The sequence below is a fragment of the Somniosus microcephalus genome, chromosome 21, assembly GCF_052327205.1.
Source record: "Somniosus microcephalus isolate GS21.2 chromosome 21, FLI_Smic_1.0, whole genome shotgun sequence".
In the NCBI taxonomy this organism is placed as follows: domain Eukaryota; kingdom Metazoa; phylum Chordata; class Chondrichthyes; order Squaliformes; family Somniosidae; genus Somniosus; species Somniosus microcephalus.
The window spans coordinates 63,716,957-63,740,437 of NC_141007.1; the positions used below are offsets into that span (position 1 = coordinate 63,716,957).

Consider the following 23,481-nt stretch of genomic DNA (forward strand, 5'->3'; position numbering starts at 1 on the left):
GGTCAGCCCAGACTGGATCGCTCCACACACTTGCGCCTCCTCGACACACCTAGTGGAGTCAGGGCCAAGTGCCACTTTTAGCGTTTCGATGGCTTTGGCCGCAGACCGGATGCCATGCCAGGACATGCACTGTACCAGCTCTTCTGATGACAGCCAGCCCGCTCGTCCATCATCCAGTGCGCCCCTGACTTTGTGCCTATGGCACAAACGAGAGAGATGAAGAAGGGGAGGGCCTCCCCTTCCCCACCGCCATCCAGCGGGCAGGGAGTTTCTATTAAAATCGACCAGGTCAAGCAACTCCCGGGAAATGTCAGGGTGTGGCTGGGCGAGCTTAGCCTCGTCGGCCTTGCCCACCCTAGCCTCCAGGATGCCTTCTCCCCACTGATCAAAGAAAAGTAAACAAGACAATAATAACAATGCAAGAGGCTGCCTCTCAAGAGTGAGAGATGGAGAGGCAGAGAAGGAAGGAAGGAAGGAGGCTGCAGAGCTATGATCACCACTCAAAACAGGGCTCAATGGGTAGGTGGGTGTGTTGCAGGGATGCACTTCCTAGTTATTAATTACAAGTCTTTAAGATCTTCCTGGTAGGGGGAGGTGTTGTCTTCACCCAGGACAGCTGGAACTGCCCAGGCACAGTGCTCCACCAAGCCTTATTAATGGGAAAAGGTAAGAAAAAACTTAACCCAGGCAGCTCCAGCTGTCCCAGACCAGGCAATGTTTATAAGTGTGTGCAGCCTAGTTGATTTTGAAAGAGCACACACACACCCCTCATAATCTTTCAGCCTTTATCTTTGTTCCTCAGGTAATAGTCTTGAAAAGAAAGTGCACCAACACACCCACCTTATGTTGATCTTTGGTTGTTAATAGTCCCCCTCCTTCCACATAAATGTTATGTTCTTCCGGTTGTTGAAGTTGTAATTCTCTCTCACCCTCCCTATACAGAGAGCCAGCAAGTAGGCAAACAAATTGCTCCCCTTCTTCCTACTTTCTAGTAGAGCCAGTAGAAGAACTAAAGCTAGTTGCTCGCAAGCCTTTATTTACAAAGGCACACATTACATGCTATGCACTCCCCCCTCTCTCCCCCTCCCCCCTCTTTCCCCTCCCCCCCTCTCCCTCTCACCCTCTCCCCTCCCTAGTTGCCCTTGAGAAGATGGTGGTGACCCGCCTTCTTGAACCGCTGCAGTCCGTGTGGTGAAGGTACTCCAACAATGCTGTTAGGGAGGGAGTGCCAGGATTTTGACCCAGCGACAATGAAGGAACGGCGATATACTTCTAAGTCAGGATGGTGTGTGACTTGGAAGTGGTGGTGTTCCCATGCACCTGCTGCCCTTGCCCTTCTAGGTGGTAGAGGTTGCGGGTTTGGGAGGTGCAACCGAAGAAGCCTTGGCGAGTTGCTGCAGTGCAACTTGTCGATGGTACACACTGCAGCAACAGTATGCCGGTGGTGTAGAGAGTGAATGCTTAAGGTGGTGGATGGGGTGCCAATTCAAGCGGGCTGCTTTGTCCTGGATAGTGTCGAGCTTCTTGAGTGTTGTTGGAGCTGCACTCATCCAGGCAAGTGGAGAGTATTCCATCACACTCCTTACTTGTGCCTTGTAGATTGTGGAAAGGCTTTGGGGAGTCAGGAGGTGAGACACTCGCTGCAGAATTCCCAGCCTCTGACCTGCTCTTGTTGCCATAGTATTTATGTGGCATGTTCCAGTTAAGTTTTTGGTCAATGGTGACCCCCAGGATTTTGATGGTGGGGGATTCGGTGATGTTAATGCCGTTGAATGTCAAGGGGCAGAGGTTAGACTTGTTGGAGATAGTCATTGCCTGGCACTTGTGTGGCGCGAATGTTATCTGCCACTTATCTGCCCAAGCCTGAATGTCGTTCAGGTCTTGCTGCATGCAGGCATGGACTGCTTCATTATCTGAGGAGTTGCAAATGGCACTGAACACTGTGCAGTCATCAGCAAACATCCCCACTTCTGACCTTATGATGGAGGGAAGGTCATTGATGAAGCATTCTCTCTTGCCAGAGACAAGCAGGCGGCTTCGCTAGGATTACAGACTTCCCCATGATGCAGGGTGCCCTTGACTGTGCGCACATCGCTTTGCAGATGCCACACGTCAACTCTGCCCTATACCAGAATCAAAAGCGATTTCACTCCCTCAACGTCCAACTGGTGTGTGACCATAGGCAGCAGGTTATCCTGGCAGCAGTCATGATGCCTTCATTTTGTGGCAGTCTGCTGTGCCAGCTGCATTTCAGCCACCATGGCAAACCAAAGCGTGGCTACTGGATGACAAGGGCTGTCCGCTGACAACATGGTTCATGACTCCGGTCCGCAACCCACGCATACGTGCACTGCATGCATACTGTGAAAGCCATGCTGGCAGTTCTGGGGCACCCTGCAGTACTCTGGTTGGATCCTTGGAGGCAAGACTATCCTATATGGCTATGACTGATAACAGCTATATGGATCTTCACGATGACATGCACCACAACATCTGCTTATGAAAGTGCCGTACATCTTTTCATGATTTGTCTACATGACTTAGCTTTGGGGCTTGTAGAAATTATTTCAATTACCAGAAGAAAATCTTTGGTTACTTCCATAAATGGATTCACTGGCCTAGAAATTGGATATGGCCTAAAAACGGGTGGTGTCATGGGCCAGCGCTATTTGGCTGTGCCCATTCAAAGTGGTGCAGGCAGCATGCAAAATACGTGCTGTCTGCTCATTTACATGATTGGAGTGCTGATGTCATTGTTAAATGCGCTGCTGGTTGGCTTAGCGCTCAGCAGGTGGGCCAATATTGGGTGCAGTCCAATAATGTTTGGCCTAGGCTCTTTCCACTACTAAAAGGGGAGGTGCTTTGATGCAGCAGCACCTCATTGTCATTGGAGTTGGAATACATAGCTCAGCAACAACAGCAACAACACAGAAAATGAGCCACAATGTTCTCTGAGGCGGCTCTCGAGGCATTGGTCATGGCAGTGGAGAGAAGGCAGGGTGTCCTGTTCCCACAGGGTGGCAGCAAAGCCCACTTACAGAACGCTCTGGCAAGAGATAGCTGCTACTTCACGGCCAACAATGTCGTGCAGCAGACCTGGATACAGTGCCGAAAGAAGTTTAATGACCTCACACGGCAGGTTCAGGTGAGTGAAGGCTTCAGCAAATGCCAGGTCCCACCATCTGTACTGTAGTGATCAATAACATGTCATTCTATAGTGGACACTAGGTGGAGCCGTAGAGCTGCGTAGAGCTGTATATAGCTGCATGTATAAGACTACACTACCCAGCTGTATATATATTAAGACTACATTACCCATGAGGCACTAGGCTACCCACAAGGCAACAGTCAAGATGGCAGCCTGCACACAGGAGCACACATGCTGCATCTCTACAGATACTGTACCTAGAGAACGTGTACTGAATAAATGACTAGCTAGAAGCTAGCAGTGTTCATAATAAGAATGTCTAGTTATTAATGAACATAACATGTACCACAAGCCTCACACACTGCTCAATGCCACACACCCCTATCACCCTCCTACCAACAATCTCTCCCTATCACCACTCATACTTTACAATCATAGCTTCATCTCACCCTCACAATCTTACCACTGCTGCAATACTCACACCCACATCTCACACCTTGCACACACTGACAGCTATTCAACTATGGCAGGCACATCACCCAAACACATTGCACCACACTCACTGACACACTTCCCTTTCTCTTGCAGGCCAAGGTGGCTCACTACCGTCAGGAGCAGCGGCAGACGGGAGGCGGCCAAGCTGCATTCGACACCTTGAGCCAACTGGAGGAGACGGTGCTCAACATCATTGGAGGGGAAGTCACTGAGTCTGTGGCAACGGGCGAAGTTGAAGCCCTTGGGGACAAAAACGGTATGGTCATTCCTAATCCTTCTTCTCACATCCCACTTCCCCCTCATCCTACAATCTCTTCTCACTTATAAGCTGCTGATGGTGTATGCATGGATATCTTGTTTTCTCCACCCTTGTCTCACCACATTCTGACTCTTGTACCTTTCTGCTTTCAGATAACCAATAACTGCCACCAGCACAGCCTGTCCCCGAAGTCATGGAGGAGAGTGGAGATGAAGAAGACACACCGTTACTGCATCTGACATTCACAGACACCAGCTCAGAAACTGGCACTGCGCGGAATGTAGAGGGTAGTATAGATGTGGGATCTGCACATGCTGTGGCACCGGGCACGAGTGGGCTGCAGCATGGCTTGGGGAAAGGGTAGCTCGGGGGCCAGCTTGTGGACTCAGCCATGATGCTGCATGTGATGGGCGATGCCACGGCTTCCATTACAGCACAGGCGGATGCGACCCAACGTCTCACTGCTGCATTGGAAGCTCAGACTGCTGCCATCGTGGCTGGGTTTACAAGTCTCTAAAGGAGCTTGCAGGGTTTCCAGCAGCCAGCAATCTGTCCTCCAACAGATTGCTAGGAATGTTGAGGCGCCGCCCCAGGGGCATGGCAGTAGGTCTGTGGAGCAGGAACCTGCTGTCCTCTCTCTCAGGATGACTGCATTCCTACTCCCACCACTGCCACTCTGCCATTGGAACATAGGAACACAGGAACAGGAGTAGGCCATTCAGCCCCTCGAGCCTGTTCCGCCATTCGATGAAATCATTTCTGATCTGCGATCTAACTCCATATAGCTGCCTTTGGCCCATATCCCTTAATACCTTTGGTTAACAAAAAGCTATCAATCTCCGATTTAAAATTAACAATTGATCTGGCATCAATTGCCGTTTATGGAAGAGAGTTCCAAATTTCTACCACCCTTTGTGTGTAGAAGTGTTTTCTAATTTCACTCCTGAACAGTCTGGCTGTAATTTTTAGACTATGCCCCCTAGTCCTAGAATCCCCAACCAGTAAAAACAGTTTCTCTCTATCTACTCTATCTGTTCCCCTTAATATCCTGAAAACCTCAATCAGATCACCCCTTAACCTTCTAAATTCTAGGGAATACAACCCTAATTTGTGTAATCTCTCCTCGTAACTTAACCCTTGAAGTCCAGGTATCATTCTGGTAAACTTGTGCTGCACTCCCCCCAAGGCCAATATATCCTTCCTAAGGTGTGGTGCCCAGAATTGCTCACAGTACTCCAGTGTGGTCTGAACAGGATTTTGTATCACTGCAGCATAACTCTGGTCCTCTAGATATAAAGGCCAGCATCCCATTAGCCTTTTTGATTATTTTCTGTACCTGTTCATGGCATTTTAATGATCTATGTACCTGAACCCCCAAGTCTCTTTGGACATCCACTGTTTTTAGCTTTTTACCATTTAGAAAGTACCCTATTCTATCCTTTATAGGTCCAAAGTGGATGACCTTTCATTTGCCTTCATTGAAATCCATTTGCCACAGTTTTGCCCATTCACTTAATCTATCAATATCCCTTTGTAATTTTATGCTTTCATCTACACTGCCTACAATGCCACCTACCTTTGTGTCATTGGCAAATTTGAATATATGACATTCTATGTCATCATCTAAGTCGTTAATAAATATTGTGAATAGTTAAGACCCTAACACGGATCCCTGCGGGACACCACTAATCACATCCTGCCAATTTGAGTGCTTACCCATTATCCCTACTCTCTGTCTCCTGCCGCTCAGCCAATTTCCTAACCAGGTCAATAATTTGTCCTCAACTCCATGGACTTCTACCTTAGATAACAGTCTCTTATGTGAGACTTTATCAAATGCTTTCTGGAAATCCATATAAATAACATCCATCGACATTCCTCTGTCCACTACTTTCGTCACCGCTTCAAAAAATTCAATCAGGTTTGTCAGGCGCGACCTACCTTTCACAAATCCATGCTGGCTCTCTCTGATCAACTGAAGATTTTTGAGGTGTTCAGTCACCCTATCCTTAATTATAGACTCCAGCAATTCCCCCACAGCAGATGTTAGGCTAACTGGTCTATAATTCCCTGGTTTCCCTCTCCCACCATTCTTAAAAAGTGCAGTGACGTGCGCAATTTTCCAATCTAAAGGGACGGTTCCTTAATCTAGAGAACTTTGGAAGATTATAGTTAGGGTGTCTGCAATGTGCTCACCTACTTCTTTAAAATCCCTGTGATGGAAACCATCTGGCCCTGGGGATTTGTCACTCTTTAGTGCCATTATTTTCTTTATTACTGTTATTTTACTTACGTTAATCTTATTGAGTCCCTGTCCCTGATTCAATATTAGTTTCTTTGGGATTTCCGGCATGCTTTCCTCTTCTACTGACGCAAAGTAATTATTCAACATGTCCACCATTTCCCCATTGTCATTGACAATATCACCACTTTCAGTTTTTAAGGAGCCAAAATTGCTCCTGATCACCCTCTTTTTCCTAATGTAACTATAAAAATTCTTCGTATTGATTTTGCTATCCCTTGCAAGTTTCTTTTCATACTCCCTTTTTGTAGCTCTTACTATTTGTTTTGTGACCCTTTGCTGTTCTTTGTATCTTTCCCATTCGCCAGGATCTGTGCTATTTTTTGCATTTTGCATGCCCTTTTCTTTAGTTTTATGCTGTCCCTTACCCCTAGTTGTCCACGGCTTTTTTTTGGCCCTCAGGGGTATAAACTGGTTCTGGATCACATTAAATTATTTTTTAAACATCCTCCTTTGCCTTTTCTGCTGCATGTCAGCTAGCCAGCCCAGACTGCTGATGCCCATGCCAGGACTTCTAGGTCCACAGCTGGTCGAGGTTGTCCTGCAAGGTCATCTGTAGTCTTCCCCCACGGAAACTCAGCAGCCTTTCACCAGCCATGCTGCAGCCACTGGGGAGCACTGTGTAGGAGCACTAGAGTAGGAAAGAGCATACGAACAACAGGCACTAAGGGAAAGCACAAGGGTGATTAGCTGATATTGTAATGTTAATTGAATACTTAAAAATGTATTCATTTTGTTTGGAATGTTTGTTTTGTGGTGGCTCTCATTTCAACTTTGTGCCCAGGAGGACGCTGTGATGTTCCATGACAGAGGAATGGTATGATGGGGATGTGCTGAACAGTGGGAATCTGGGGTTTCATTCATAGTCTTATGAGGTGTTCACGGACAGCCCGTCCGGAAGGGGGATTTGCTGTCTGCCTCCTCCCTTTCTCCGCGTCGTTCTCCTCTTCCTCTTCCTTCTCCTCCACCTCCTCCTCTCCCTCGTCCTCTTCCTGAGGTGGTCCAGCTATCCCTTATGATGGCCAAGATGTGATGCATGCAACAGACCACCACGAAATGGGACACCCACTCCGGCTCCTCCCGAGTGGCCAGGGCAGCGGAACCATTGCTTCAGCAGCCCGATGGTCTGCTCGGTGATGTTCCTGGTGGCAGCATGGCTCTCATTATTTGAGTGCTGGGCAGGATTTTTGGGGTTGCGGAGGGGAGTCATCAGCTAGGTGTAGAGTGGATAGCCCTTGTCTCCGAGCAGCCACCCTCGGGTTTGACATGGTGGCTGGAAGATTGCTGGCACAACGGACTGATGCAGGATGAAGACATCATGTCTGCTGCCAGGATAGCATGCATTGACCATCAGGATGTGCTGGACGTATTCCCACAACAACTGCACATTAAGTGAGTAGTAGCCTTTGCGGTTAGGGAAGATCTCAGGATTGGTATCGATCGCCTGCAAAGCCATGTAGGTGCAGTCGATGGCACCCTGCACCATGGGGAAGCCCGCTATCCTAGCAAAGCAACATGCATGCTCCTCCTGCTTCTCTCTGTTCAGAGAGAAGACAACGGACTCCTTCTGGTGTAGAGAGCCTTGGTGACCTCCCAGATGCAGCGATGGATGGCAAACTGTGAGATGTTAACTATGTCTCCTGCTGCGGACTAGAAGGATCAGCTGGTGATGAAATTGAGGGCTACAGTGACCTTGAGGGCCACTCGAAGAGCAGTGGTCGCCCTGCTCTGAGGCTGCAGGTCTGGTTGCAGGAGGTGGCAGAGTTCAGTGACCACTTCTTGGAAAAGCGGAGCCTCTTAATATACTGCTCCTTGATGAGTGGAAATAAGAGAAGTGCTCTCGGAAGACCCTAGGTGGGTAAGGCCTCCTGTTGAGAGCTCTTCTGGCCCTCCTCCTCCTCCCTCTGCACGCATCTTCTCTTCTTCGCTCCCCCTGCTCCCTCTCCTAAAGATACTCGAGCGTGAGGGGGACGGCAAGTAGAGCCCCCATGACTGTGAGCAGGTTGACGTGAGCAGAAGGCTTTAAATAAGAATGAAGGCATTCTCCACTTGCACCAACACTCCCTGTCACCTCACGAACTTTACAAGTTTAGAAAGCTGCAAAAGTTGCAGAAAGTTGCACAGAGCCAGTCAAATTGAAAAAGCATGTCAGCTGTAAGTTGTTGCTGATGATCCCTTTAAATAACGCTGCTGGAGGCTCCTTCCTGCTGTGAACACTTGGTCAGCTGGTCGTAATTAACACAGGCCGGGAAGTGGCGTGGCGAACATGAAAATCACAGATTGGGCATCAGGTGAGTGTTGCACACTCACTGACATCATGATCTGCATAATCTACATATCTCTAGCGAGCGTGGACATTGGCAGCGCTGCCTACCAACCAAAATGGGCCTTAATGGCCAGCGCTAACACCTCCAATTTCTCTTACATTGACGCCCATGTTAAAATCATCAAAAATGTCATGTATCTGTGTCTAGAAAACAGTCTATGCTAATGACCTGACACCAAATGTAAGCATGATCAAGTCAGAACAGGTGCAGCACAGTTTGGGTGCACTGTGCCTGCCTAGCACCAGGCAGAGGTGGGGTGAAGGAACATTGGGGCCAATATAATCACTGGGCATATGCCAACCATATGCAGGAGTCTTGCAAGAAATGCAAAATTAACAGTCCCATTTCTGATCACCATATATATGCAATGGTGACCTAAGTGTGTGTGGAAGACTTTTCATGAGAATATAAAATTATTGTGATTAATATTCCCTTATATTCTAGGTGAGTCAGCATTTGTCAAAATTATTTGATAACATGGCTAAACTGAAGTTCCAAACGGATGCAGATAACAATCCAATGAAAGTTGGCATTGGCATGTACAGTAAAGAAAACGAATATGTGCCATTTGATAAACCGTGTGATTGCACTGGTCAGGTGAGTGTCACTAAGTTTACTACAATGTCAGGATCACTTGATAATATGACTGCATATGATTACCTGTTATATGCAACACTCATTTGAACTGGTATGGTCAGTTCAAACCACCTTCGATTGCTCTGCCTCACTTCTGTTATGCAGTTGACTCTTTAATATTCCAAGGTGAATGTATCTGAGCTCTTTGCTGCCTGCTCAAGAGTGTAATGTGGAAGATCATGAGATGGCCCAGCTTCATGCTTCTCTTTAGTCACAGGTACATTATCCTCGAAGGACCTCAAAGAAAAATCAAGATGAAGTGTTACCATGGTGGATGGTGCCTGCACAAAATACATAGAATGCCTTACTGTTGCTGGGCAAAATTACCTATGTGTTAGTAAGTGACTCAGCTTGAAGGGGAAACAATATGAAGTAGTGAAAGTAGCACTTTGCCTAGTTGGCTGTCATCAAGCTGCCAAGCTCTGCCTAGCTCACACTCTTAATTACCTCCACTTCCACAATTTGAAAGACTGATTAATATGTTGAACGTTAACAGGGCTGCCACTAGTCTGGTTTTTATATGTGGTTGTGGACAACAGACAAGACGTACAAGGGCAAATTTTCCTCTGCTTTCTGGTGTAACTGCAGCAGGCAGAAGATAAAGGTCTGCTGGGAAGCTATTCCATTGGTTCATAACCTACTGAAATCACTTCCACGATTTTCCACTATGTGACATTGAGCAAATAATACATATGCCCAAATACAGTCGGATTTTTTTTTTTATTCATTCAAGGGGATGTTGGCATCACTGGCAAGGCCAGCATTTATTGCCCATCCCTAATTACCCTTGAGAAGGTAGTGGTGGCCTGAATTCTTGAACCGCTGCAGTCCGTGGGGTAAAGGTACTCCCACAGTGCTGTTAGGGAGGGAGTTCCAAGATTTTGACCCAGCAACGATGAAAGGAACGGCGATATATTTCCAAGTCAGGATGGTGTGTGACTTGGAGGGGAACTTGCAGGTGATGATGTTCCCATGCGCCTGCTGCCCTTGTCCTTCAAGGTGGTAGAGTTCGCAAGTTTGGGAGATGCTGCCGAAGAAACCTTGGTGAGTTGCTGCAGTGCATCTTGTAGATGGCACACGCTGCAGCCACAGTGCGCCGGTGGTGGAGGGAGTGAATGTTTAAGGTGGTGGATGAGGTGCCAATCAAGGGGGCTGCTTTGTCCTGGATGGTGTCGAGCTTCTTGAGTGCTGTTGGAGCTGCACTCATCCAGGCAAGTGGAGAATATTCCATCACACTCCTGACTTGTGCCTTGTAGATGGTGGAAAGGCTTGGGAGAGTAAGGAGGTGAGACACTCGCCACAGAATACCCAGCCTTTGACCTGCTCTTGTCGCCACAGTAGTTATGTGGCTGATCCAGTTAAGTTTCTGGTCAATGGTTGATATACCTATCAATTCATCCAATGAAAAGCGACGAGTTAAGAAAGTAACTATAGGTTTTTATTGGCTAAATAACAGAGCCCACCCTCGTGGGTGATCGGATACAACAAGGAGGAATGCCAGCCAGTCGACTACCTTTATACCTGGGCAGGTAGGTGGAGTCATGGGCGGAGTCAGCAGTGGTCAGCCCAGGTATAGCAGCGTGACAAGAGGCGACCTCGTATAGTGATACAACAGTGTGAACAGTGATAACCATAGAGTAACGATATAACAGTGATAACTATAGTGTAACGATAGTGAACGATAAAAGTGGTTTACCACATTCACCCCTTGTTTAGATTTGAGTCCGGCGGGGTGAAGTGTACTACCAGTTCTGGTATGTCAGTCTGTCCGGAGGCCTCGTAAGCCTTCCTGATCGTCGCAGCGGCGGTGTTGCATTATCCGGTGTTAATGCTGGTGTCTGCGTGGTCGGCGAAGGCTCGTGGGGTTCCGGCATGCCGTCTACCTGGTCTGGAATTGGGGGGGTGGTGGGGGGGGGTGAAGGTGGTGTCTCCGGAGTGCCCGAGGGTGCGAGGTCTCGTAAGGAAACTGTGTCCTCCCGCCCGTCTGGGTATGCCACATAGGCGTACTGGGGGTTGGCGTGCAGGAGGTCCACCCTTTCAACCAGGGGGTCCGTTTTATGGGCCCTCACGTGCTTTCGCAGCAAGACGGGCCCTGGAGAGGTCAGCCAGGTTGGTAGCGTGGTTCCCGTAGTCGACTTCCTGGGGAAAGCAAACATTCGTTCATGGGGGGTGGCGTTGATGGCAGTGCAAAGTAGTGACCGGGTGGAATGCAGCGCTGCCGGGAGGACTTCCTGCCAGCGGGAGGTTGGGAGGCCCTTAGACTTTAATGCTAAGAGGACGGCCTTCCATACCGTCGCGTTTTCTCTTTCTACCTGGCCGTTCCCTCGGGGGTTGTAGCTGGTGGTCCTGCTTGCAGCAATACCTCTCGCTAGTAGGAACTGACGGAGTTCCTCGCTCATGAAGGAGGAGCCCCGGTCACTATGTATATAGTTTGGGAACCCGAACAAGGCGAAGAGGTCGTTCAGGCATTTAATGACCGTGGTACTGGTCATGTCTGGGCAGGGGAAGGCAAAGGGGAAACGGGAGTACTCATCAACAATGTTGAGGAAGTACACATTACGGTCAGAGGACGGGAGGGGCCCCTTAAAGTCGATGCTCAGGCGCTCGAAGGGGCGGGTGGCCTTGATCAGGCTTGCTCTGTCCGGCCTAAAGAAGTGCGGTTTGCACTCGGCACAGGTCTGGCAGTTCCTGGTCATGGTCCTGACCTCCTCGATGGAGTAGGGCAGGTTGCGGGCCTTAATGAAGTGGTAAAGTCTGGTGACCCCGGGGTGGCAGAGGTCATTGTGGAGGGTCTGAAGTCTATCACTTTGCGCGCTGGCGCATGTAATTCGTGACAGAGCATCGGGGGGTTCGTTCAGCTTACCTGGCCGGTACAAGATATCATAATCGTAGGTGGAGAGCTCAATTCTCCACCTCAAGATCTTGTCATTCTTGATTTTGCCCCTCAGCTTGTTATTAAACATAAAAGCGACCGAACGTTGGTCGGTAAGGAGGGTAAATCGTTTGCCTGCCAGGTAGTGCCTCCAGCGTCGTACCGCCTCCACAATCGCCTGGGCCTCCTTCTTGACCGACGAGTGTCGGATCTCAGGGCCCTGTAGGGTCCTTGAGAAGAAGGCCACCGGTCTCCCCTCCTGGTTAAGGGTGGCGGCTAGGGCGAAGTCGGATGCATCGCTCTCGACTTGGAAGGGGATGGACTCATCCACTGCGTGCATAGTGGCCTTGGCAATGTCTCCCTTAATGAGGGAGAAGGCTGCGCACGCTTCCTCCGTAAGGGGGAAGGATGTGGACTTCATGAGGGGTCTGGCTTTGTCTGCATAATTGGGCACCCATTGGGCATAGTAGGCGAAGAGCCCCAGGGTTCTCTTCAGTGCCTTTGGACAGTGGGGGAGGGGTAGCTCCATGAGGGGGCGCATTCTTTCGGGGTCGGGGCCGATGACTCCGTTCTCTACTACACAGCCGAGGATGGCAAGGCGCGAGGTGTTAAACACACATTTATCCTTATTGTAGGTGAGGTTCAGCCATTGGGCCGTACGGAGGAATCTCTCCAGATTAACGTCATGGTCCTGCCGGTCGTGGCCGCAGATGGTGACGTTATCTAGGTAGGGGAACGTGGCGTGCAGCCCGTTCTGGTCAACCATCCGGTCCATCTCCCTTTGGAAGACCGAAACCCCGTTGGTGATGCTGAAGGGAACCCTAAGGAAGTGGTAGAGGCGGCCGTTCGCCTCGAAGGCGGTATACTGGCGGTCCTCAGGGCGGATAGGGAGTTGGTGATAGGCCGACTTAAGGTCGATGGTAGAGAATACTCGGTATTGTGCAATCTGATTGACCATATCAGATATGCGGGGAAGGGGGTATGCGTCCAGCTGGGTGTACCTGTTTATGGTCTGGCTGTAGTCGATGACCAGGCGGTTTTTATTGCCGGTCTTAACGACCACGACCTGGGCACGCCAGGGGCTGGTGCTCCCCTCGATGATGCCCTCCTTCAGGAGACGCTGCACCTCAGAGCTAATGAAAGCTCTGTCCCCGGCGCTGTACCGTCTGCTCTTGGTAGCGACGGGTTTGCAGTCGGGGGTGAGGTTAGCGAACAGGGAAGGTGGCGGGACCTTGAGGGTGGATAGGCCGCAGGTGTTACGCGGTGGGCGGTTTAAAATCTGCTGGTTGTCGACTGTGAGTGGGGGGAGGGGTCCGCCGTATGCTAGCGTGACGCTTTGGAGGTGGGATTGGAAGTCTAGGCCTAGTAGGACGGCAGTGCATAGCTGGGGCAGGACGAGGAGTTTAAAATTTTTATACTCCGTACCCTTAACCGACAGGGTCACAACACAGTAGCCGCTGATGTCTGTGGCGTGTGACCTCGATGCCATCGAGATCCGGTTGCGCGTTGGTAGGACAGGGAGGGAGTAGTGGCTCACCGTGTCTGGGTGGATGAAGCTCTCCGTGCTTCCGCTGTCGAACAGGCAGGTCGTGGCGTGGCCGTTTACTTTGATGTCCATCATCGACTTGGACAGGTGATGCGGGCGGGCCTGGTCCAGTGTGACGGAGGCTAGTGTATAGCTGAGCGAGTTGTTGTAGTCTGCGGTTGAGGCGGTAGTCGGGTCTAGAGGCACGGTGGCGGTCGGGCGTGGTGGGTAAAATGGCGTCTCCCACGAGGTTGGACAAAATGGTGGAGAAGATGGCTGCCCCCATAACTCACATGAGGCACTGCTGGTGTCGGTTGCCTGTATCAAAGATGGCCGCCCCCATGACTCACATGTGGGGATGCTGGCCTCTGTTGCCTTGAAGGAAGATGGCCGCCCCCACAGCTCGCATGAGGCACTGCTGGCCTCTGATGATCCACCCCTGCAGGCCTTAGCGAAGTGGCCTTTCTTCATGCAGGTTGAGCAGGTAGAGTTCCTGGCTGGGCAGCGCGACCTCGGGTGTTTCGCCTGGCCGCAGAAGAAGCAGCCGGCGGCCCGATCGCGGGGGTCCGATGTCGGAGCCGGTACCGGGGGTGGCGGTCTCGATCGGGTCCGGGACGCCGACGCTGAGGTAGGTCCCAGGGGGGTTGCTGCGGGGGGTATCACGGTCGGGGTCGGTCCCAAGTCCCAGGGTCGCGAGTTACAGTACCTTGAGTATGCCTCGAGGTCCCGATGGGCCACCTCTAGAGAGAGAGCGAGGGCTGCAGCTTTGTCCAGGTCGAGGTCCCTTGCTTCCAGTAGTCTTTGCCGTGAGTAGTCGGACCGCAGGCCTTTCACGAAGGCATCGCGGACGTTGTCTTCGGTATTTTCTGCCGCCGTTACCGCTTTAAAGTTACAGTCTCTGCCGAGTGCTTGTAGCACCCGTAAAAATTCCTCCACGGGCTCTCCTGGCTGTTGCGGGCGGGATCTTAGGAGGTGTCTGGCATACATGGAATTTACCGGGGTTTGGTACTGTCTTTTCAGCCAGTTGATGGCGTCCTCATATGTTTTAAGGTCCCGGATGAGTGCGAATACTTTAGGGCTCACTTGGGCGTTCAGAACTCTTAGCATGGATTTCTGAGGCACGCCGGATTCTCCCAGGTAGGCTTCGAAGCAGCTCAGCCAGTGTTCGAAGTCGAGGGCTGAGTTTCCTGCCTGTGGGTTTAGATCCAGGTACGGTGGTCTGAGGGCTCGCAGCCAGGCCAGCTGCTGTGGCTGTTGTAGCTGGGCGTCTGGCTGGTCGCTTGGCTGGTCGTTTGACTGCTCAGTTGTCGACATTTTAAAATTTAGCCAATAAAATTGATATACCTATCAATTCATCCAATGAAAAGCGACGAGTTAAGAAAGTAACTATAGGTTTTTATTGGCTAAATAACAGAGCCCACCCTCGTGGGTGATCGGATACAACAAGGAGGAATGCCAGCCAGTCGACTACCTTTATACCTGGGCAGGTAGGTGGAGTCATGGGCGGAGTCAGCAGTGGTCAGCCCAGGTATAGCAGCGTGACAAGAGGCGACCTCGTATAGTGATACAACAGTGTGAACAGTGATAACCATAAAGTAACGATATAACAGTGATAACTATAGTGTAACGATAGTGAACGATAAAAGTGGTTTACCACATTGGTTACCCCCAGGATGTGGTTGGTGGGGGATTCAGCGATGGTAATGTCGTTGAATGTCAAGGGGCGGTGGTTAGACTCTCGCTTGTTGGAGATGGTCATTGCCTGGCACTTGTGTGGCGCGAATGTTACTTGCCACTTATCAACTTAAGCCTGAATGTTGCCCAGGTCTTGCTACATGTGGGCACGGACTGCTTCATTATCTGAGGAGTTGCAAATGGAACTGAACACTGTAAACATCCCCACTTCTGACCTTATGATTGAGGGAAGGCCATTGATGTAGCAGCTGAAGATAGTTGGCCCTCAGGAACTCCTGCAGTGATGTCCTGGGGTTAAGATGATTGACTTCCAATAACCAGAACAATCTTCCTTTGTGCTAGGTATGACTCTAGCCAGTGAAGAATTTTCCCCTGATTCCCATTGACTTCAATTTTACTCTGGCTTTTTGATGCCACACTTGGTCAAATGCTGCCTTGATGTCAAGGGCAAGCACTCTACCTCACCTCTGGAATTCAACTCTTTTGTCCACGTTTGGACCAAGACAGTAATGAGGTCTGGAGCCGAGTGGTCCTGGCGGAACCCAAACTGAACATTGGTGATCTGGTTATTGGTGAGTTACTGCCACTTCATAGTACTGTCAACGACCCCTTCCATCACTTTGCTGATGATTGAGAGTAAACTGGTGGGCGGTAATTGGCTAGATTGGGATTTGTCCTGCTTTTTGTGGACAGGACATACCTGGGCAATTTTTCCACTTTGTCGGGTAGATGCCAGTGTTGCAGCTGTGCTGAAACAGCTTGGCTAGAACCACAGCTAGTTCTGGAGCACAAGTCCTCTGCTGGAACCAACAATGGAGTGGCCCAGGGAAAGAGCTCAGCGCTTCAGCGACCGGGCCTTGGTGGCTCTGGTTGGCGCTGTGGAGCGGCTAAGGGCAGTGCTCTACCCACAGAGTGGTAGGAGGCCATTGCCATGCGAATACAGAAGAGTCTGGAGGGTGGTGGCTCAGCACGTCTCCTCCAGGAGCCTGGTGCGGATGACCCACACCCAATGTCGGAAGAAGTTCAACGACCTCGCTCGGCTGGTCAGGGTGAGTGGCTGCTTTTCAATACCTCTACATCCCTCCATCTCAACTTCATTCCGTGCCCAGAGGGTTTAAAAACCCCAAATTCCCAACACTCATCCAAGATCTATGGCCATCTCATAAAACCCACACGCACATTCCACACCTTGCATACATTAAGGGCTATTCAACTACGGGAGGCACATCAGGCAAACACATGGCTGCACATTCACAGAGACACCGTCCTTTTTCTTGCAGGCCAAGCTACCTCATAACAGGCACCAGCAGCAACGCATGGGAGGAGGACTGGCTGAGCTGCAGACCCTCAGCGATTTGGAGGCATGCGTGCACAGGATCGTTGCTAGCCAGGTGATAGGTGCAATGGTATGTTCATCAGCTTTGATAGGTGCAATGGTATGTTCATCAGCTTTCTCTCCTCTCTCATTACACTTGCCTCTCACAACACCAGCCTTTTACACTTTCAATCCAACTTACTAAATGCCTCCAGTCCTTGCTCCCTTACTGCCCCCCTGTCCTGACGCTAAAGCCACTCTTGTACCTCCCTGCTTTCAGATAGTGAACCACCAGCTGACCAGCCTTCCCCTCAATCAACCAGTGGCAGCGACGCCCCAGGCGAGGAGGAAGAGGAAGCCGGAGTCTCAACTCCTGCGTCTCCCGAGGGAGCCCATGCCCACACTGGGACCATGCCTTCCCTGGAGGGGAGCAGGGGGAAAGGGTCTGATGAGGACAAAGCTCCGGGACCTAGCGGGCTGCAGCAACGCCATGGGGGTAGGGAAGCTCGGCGGCCATCTCCTCGGAGGGCGAGTAGGCAAGTGAGTTCTGCTGTACTGGACTCCGAAGAGGACCGCGTTATCGCAGAAATGAATAGCCAGGCCTTGAGCATGCACACTGAGCTCATGGGTGCAATGGCAAGGGTGCCCGAAAGCATTGATGGACTGGTTAGGAGTGTGGAACACTCCACTGCAGCACAGGCCGATGCAACACAACGGCTTAGTGCTGCAATTCAGTCACTGGCTGCTGCTATCCAGTCTCAGACTGCTCTCATGCAGTCTCAGATTGATGTCACGCAAGCACTGACTGCTGCCATCCTTGCTGGGTCGGCCACATTGCCCCAGGGCTCTCAAGGTGCCGCAGCAGGCCAACAATCTGCTCGAGCAGATTGCTGCGGATGCTGAGGTACTGCCCCGTGGGAGTGCCAGTGTGTCAGTCGAGCAGGAAGGTGCTGTCCTCTTTTCAGGATGACAGCATTCCTGCTCCCACCACTGACACTTCCCCATTGCACTTGCCACCGCCTGCAACACAGCCAGCCCAGACTGCTGCCGCCCATGCAGAGTTGGTGCAGTCTGCAGCCGGGCCTCCAGGCCCAGAGCTGGTTGAGGGCATCCTTCAAGGGCATCTGTAGTCTCTGCATCTGACATTCAGTAGCCTCCCACCAGCCTTGCTGCAGCCACTGGGGCCCCATTATGGAGGAGCAGTAGGCTGGGAAGGGGGGAAGTGCGCAGAGGTTGGAGATCACCCTTGAAGGGCAAACAGTAGGAGGCCTAAATAAATGGTGGAAATGTTTGTAGTAAAGGTCGAGGTTCTTGTGATTACATTTGTTTCCTGTTTTGCTGTTTATCTCCATCTTGTGAGAACCAGTTCTGTTAATTCATGATTTGTTGTGTTTGTTTCAAATTGTTTGTCCTGAATAAATGAGAGTTTGTAAAAGAAAAAAGTTGTTGTATTCAAAATTTACATTTTTAGCCTTTGGAATCATTCCAGCTTTGGCCGGCAATAGGGGGTGCGGGTTGCTTTCCATGATGTTGTTCTCCATGCCAGAAGTCATCTTCTGAGTAGGGACCTAGAAGCGGCTTGCTATCAGCCGTTGACAGATGGCCCTTGCAGTGGCAACATTGTGCGCCTCCCTCCCACATTGGTGCTGCTGCTGATCATCCTCCTCCTCCTCTTCCTCCTCCTCCTTCTCAGGTGGTGCACCAATCCCTGGTGGCATTGGCTGGGTCCTCAGGATTGCCAGGATGTGAAGCATGCAGCACACAACTATGAAGAGGGAGACTTGCTCAGGAGGGTACTGCAGGGCTCCTTCTGAGTGGTCCAGACAGCGGAACCATTGCTTGAGCACGCCAATCGTCTGCTCAATTATGTTCCTGGTGGCGATATGGCTCTCATTATACCGCAGCTCAGCAGGGGTGTTGGAGTTACGGAGCGGTGTCATCAGCCAGGTGCAGAGTGGATAACCCTTGTCCCCGAGGAGCCATCCACTTGGGTGATGCGGTGCCTGGAGAAGGTCAGGCCACCAGCCTGGCGCAGGATGAAAGCATTGTGGCTGCTGCTAGGATAGTGGGCATTGACGGCGAGTATGAGCTGTCTGTGGTCACAGACCAACTGCACATTTAAGGAGTAGTAGCCGTTGTGGTTTTGGAATACCTCTGCATTTTTATGCGGTGCCCGCAATGCCACATGCATGCAGTCAATGGTGCCCTCCACCATGGGGATGCCCACTATCCGAGCAAAGCCACATGCACGTTCATGCTGTTTGGCCCGGGTCATGGGGAAAGAGATGTACTGGGGCCTCCTTTTATACAGGGTATTTGTCACCTCCCAGATACAACAATGGACAGCAAACTGGGAGATATTCGCGATGCCCCAGTAGATGCTTGAAAGGAGCCGCTTGGCATAAAAATTCAGAGCAACTGTCACCTTCACTGCCACCGACAGAAACGTTCTGGTCCTCAGTTGAGGCTGCAGATCTGGTTGCAGCAGGTGGCAGAGCTCAATGACCACCTTCTTGCTGAAGTGCAGCCTGCGCAAACACTGCTCCTCAGACAAATGAATGTAGGAGAATTGCTCCCGGAATTCCCTGGGAGGGTAAGGTCTCCTGTGCAGAGGCCTGTTGGCCCTCCTCCCTCTGGCCATTTTTGCCACTCTCTCTCTGCGTCTCTGATGCCTCCGATTCTGCAGACGACACCCCGAATCAGTGCAGATGCATAGGGCTGGATTTTCATTGAGGAGTCGGGTAGGAGGCGGGACTACAACTTTCGGGGTTGTAGTCCCGCCTCCATCGAGTTCTAGCCAACCCACGCAATTTTGACTTGATTGACCTTGTTGAGCCTGCCCAGCGGGCTCAGCAGGCCAATTAAGGGCCACCCGGCAACAGGTGACGTCACAGATTGATATTTCATCTGTCAAGACCTTTTGACAGATGAAATATCAGCGTTTAACAGCTGTTTGAAGCTGTCAAACACTGACAATCTGTATTCTAAGTTAATTCCTTCCTCTCCGGATAATTTAGAGATCTCCCCGGAACAGAAAGCTGAAAGCTGCAATTTTTGACAGCTCGCAGCCATTCTGCTTTCTGTGCCGGTGAGACGAGGGACTCCCGAGACCTGAAGGAAGGAAGGCTGTAAAGGTATGTAAAACTTCTTTAAACACTTTACACACATCAAACACACTTACCTTTGCACTCATGCACCCATCACTCACCTGAACACTGGACAGCTCGACCCCTCCAAGCCCTTCATCCCAACGGTCCGCCTCCTCTAACTTGGCGTGGTTTGGAGCCGTCGGGAATCCCACACTTCAACATTAAAAATAGGGATTAGGTTAAAAACTGCCTGTTAACTACCTTCCCGCTTCGGGGAGGCAGGTCCCAGTGTGGGGCGGGTACCCGCTTCCTTTGAAACTGGCATGGAGGCGGGTTGGGGGCGGGATGGGTTCGTGCCTCCCGATTTCGGGATTTTAACCCCCCACACGCCTCCAATTCCGCCTCCACAGCCCAATGAAAATCATGCCCAAAGTCTCTTCTAAATCGATGCAAGGAAGGTCAACTCAAAATGAACCTGCAAAGTGCTGCTCAGTACCCAAAACTCCTTCACACAGTGTTGAATCTCTCCAGAAGTCTCTCTCTCTCTCTCTCTCTCTCTCTCTCTCTCTCTCTCTCAGAATGCGTGGTGCTAAAATGTCGCAGACAAAAAAAGGCAGGAAGCGGCAGCCTTTAAATAGCGCTTCCCCAGTCCCTTCCCAATTGCAAAATGTTCCCTTCTACCTGTCGTTGCTAGCGGCAAGCAGAAAGGCAGGGGGGGCCACTCAATATCCGGTCCAGGGTGCTACCGGGGCGTTGCACGCTCAACTGACGTCATGATCTGTGGGCGCAGGAGATCGTGGCGGTAGTGTTTAGCGCTGCCGCAAAATGTCTGGTCAATTTCGCAAGTGGCGCAAACATTGTCGTGCTCGGGCGCTAGTTGCTTTGCGCCCCATTAGCGCCCTAAGAGAGCGCTAACGGGAGGTGCTAATCAACCGAATTTTTCCACCCTGGTCCAGATGGATTGCATCCACACATTTTAAAGAAATCTAGGGAAGAGATAGCAGAGGCATTACTACACATATTTAACAATTCATTAGAAAAAGGTGTAGTGCCAGAGGACAGGCAGATAGCTAACGTAATACCTATATTTAAGAAGGGGGATAGAATATGTCCAGGGAATTATAGACCAGTCAGCTTAACATTGGTGGTAGGAAAAATAATGGAATCCCTACTAAAAGAAAAAATAGAAGAACATCTAGAAACCAAAAACAGTAATGAATAGTCAGCATGGATTTCAAAAGGGAAAAGTCTTGCTTGACCAACCTCATTGAATTTTTTGAAGAGGTAACAGAGAGTAGACAATGGTAATGTAGTAGATGTAATTTTTCTAGATTTTCAAAAGGCCTTCGATAAGGTACCCCATAATAGACTGATGAACAATGTCAGAGAATGTGGAATCAGGGGACAAGTAGCAGAATGCTAGCTAGCTGGCTTCAAGACAAAAATCAGAGAGTAGGGATAAAAGGTAGCTATGCACAGTGGCAGAAGGGTAGTGGTGTTCCACAAGGATCAGTGCTGGGACTACTGTTGTTCACAATTTATATTAACGATTTAGACTTGAGAATCGAAAACACAATTTGTAAATTTGCGGATGACACCAAATTGGGGGGATAGTCAATACTGAGGAGGACTGCAAAAAATGACAGGAGGACATTAATAAACTTGCAGAATGGGCATATAATTGGCAAATGAAGTTCAACACAGATAAATGTGAGGTATTACATTTTGGTAGGAAGAATAGGGAGGGTGCGAGTCTAGGTGCGGTAGAGGAACGAAGGGATCTCTGCGTACAAATACACAAATCACTAAAAGTTGCAACACAGGTTAGCAAGGCCATAAAAAAAGCAAACCAAGCACTAGGGTTTATTTCTAGAGGTAAAGAATTGAAAAGTAGGGAAGTTATGCTAAACCTGTGTCAAACCTGCTTAGACCACACTTAGAGTGCTGCGTACAGTTATGGTCGCCATATTATAAAAAGGATATAGAGGCACTGGAGAGGGTGCAAAGAAGATTTACAAGGATGATACCAGAAATGTGAGGGTATACATATCAGGAAAGGATGAACAAGCTGGATCTCTTTTCTCTTGAAAAAAGAAGGCTGAAGGGTGACCTAATAGAGGTCTTTAAAATTATGAAAGATTTTGATAGAGTGGATACAGAGAGAATGTTTCCACTTGTGGGGAAGAGCATAACTAGAGGCCATCGATATAAGATAGTCACCAAGAAATCGAATAGGGAATTCAGAAGAAACTTCTTTACCCAAAGAGTGGTGATAATGTGGAACTTGCTACCACAGGGAGTGGTTGAAGTGAAAAGTATAGATGCATTTAAGGGGAGGCTAGACAGGCTAGGGAGAAGGAAATAGAGGGTTATGTTGATAAATTTAGATGAGGAAAGATGGGAGGAGGCTCGAGTGGAGTATAAACGCCAGCATGTATTGGTTGGGCCGAATGGCCTGTTTCTGTGCCATATATCCTGTGTAATCCTATGAACTCTGCCACCACCTGCAACCAGACATCGAGCCTCAGATCAGGTCGAGCACAGCTCTCTCAGTGGCTATCAAGATCACCGTCGCTCTCAATTTCTTCGCCAGCTGTTCCTTCCAGTCTGCAACAGGAGATATAGCAAACATCTCGCAGTTCGCCATCCATCACTGCATCTGGGAGGTCATAGAGGCTCTCTACAGTATGAGAAGGGACTACATTTTCTTCCCCATCACCAGAGAGAAGCAGGACAAGCATGCTTGTGGCTTTGCCAAGATAGCAGGCTACCCCATGGTGCAGGGCACCATTGACTGCACCCACATAGCTTTACGGGCACCGCATAACAATCCTGAGGTCTTCTGTAACTGCAAAGGCTACCACTCACTTAATGTGCAGTTGGTGTGCGACCACAGACAGCGAATCCTCAATGTGAATGCCCGCTAACCTGGCAGCGGCCACGATGCCTTCATCCTGCGCCAGCACTCTTCCAGCCACCACATCAAGCTCACGGGTGGCTGGTCAGAGTCAAGGGCTATCCGCTCTCCACCTGGCTCATGACTCCCCTTCGTAACCCCAGTACGTTGGCTCAGCAATCATACAATGAGAGCCATGCTGCCACCAGGAACATCATCAAACAGACCATCGGGGTGCTCAAACAACAGTTCCACTGCCTTGACCGCTCGGGAGGAGCCCTCCAGTACTTGCCGGAGTGGGTGTCCCATTTCGTCGTGGTCTGTTGCATGCTCCACAACTTGGCCATCATGAGGGCCCAGCCCTTGCCACCAGGGATTGCAGGACCACCTCAGGAGGAGGAAGAGGGAGAAGAGGAGGAGGAGGAAGAGGAAGACGAGGAGGAGGAGGAGGAACAGGAGCAAGGGAGGAGGCGGCCACTAACTTGGCCTTCTGGAAGGGCGGTCTGTGACTGACTCATCAGACTGTGGTTCTAATAAATTAAATCCCAGATCTCCGTTACTCACCAGATCCCCATCATTCCATCCCTGTCACAGGCCACATCACAGCGCGACGCTGAAATGAGAGACACCACAAAATCATCCAAAGCCAATTAATAAATTTATCAATAATCAGTGAACACATATTTACAACAACAATATTTACTATTCACCCTTGTGTAATCCCTTAGTGCCCCTCGTTACAGTGCCTTTTCCTACTCTAGTGCTCCTACGAGGTGTTGGCCCAGTGGCTGCAGCGCCGTGGGTGGAAGGCTGCTGCGTGTCTGTGTGGGAGACTTCAGATGGCCTTGCAGGACGCCTTCGACCAGCTCTGGACCTGGAAGGCTCGGCAGTAGACTGCACCATCTCAGCATGGGCAGCAGCA

At 50.2% G+C, this 23,481-nt stretch overlaps 1 protein-coding gene across 1 annotated transcript in view; it reads left to right on the plus strand.

Moving 5' to 3' along the window:
- Positions 1–23,481, plus strand: part of LOC147102876 (dynein axonemal heavy chain 17-like) — a 908,504-nt gene that overhangs the window by 400,208 nt on the left and 484,815 nt on the right. The window contains exon 34 of the mRNA XM_085963770.1: positions 8,976–9,128. Within this exon, the coding sequence (XP_085819896.1) occupies positions 8,976–9,128 (153 nt within the window). The remainder of the gene's footprint in view (positions 1–8,975; positions 9,129–23,481) is intronic.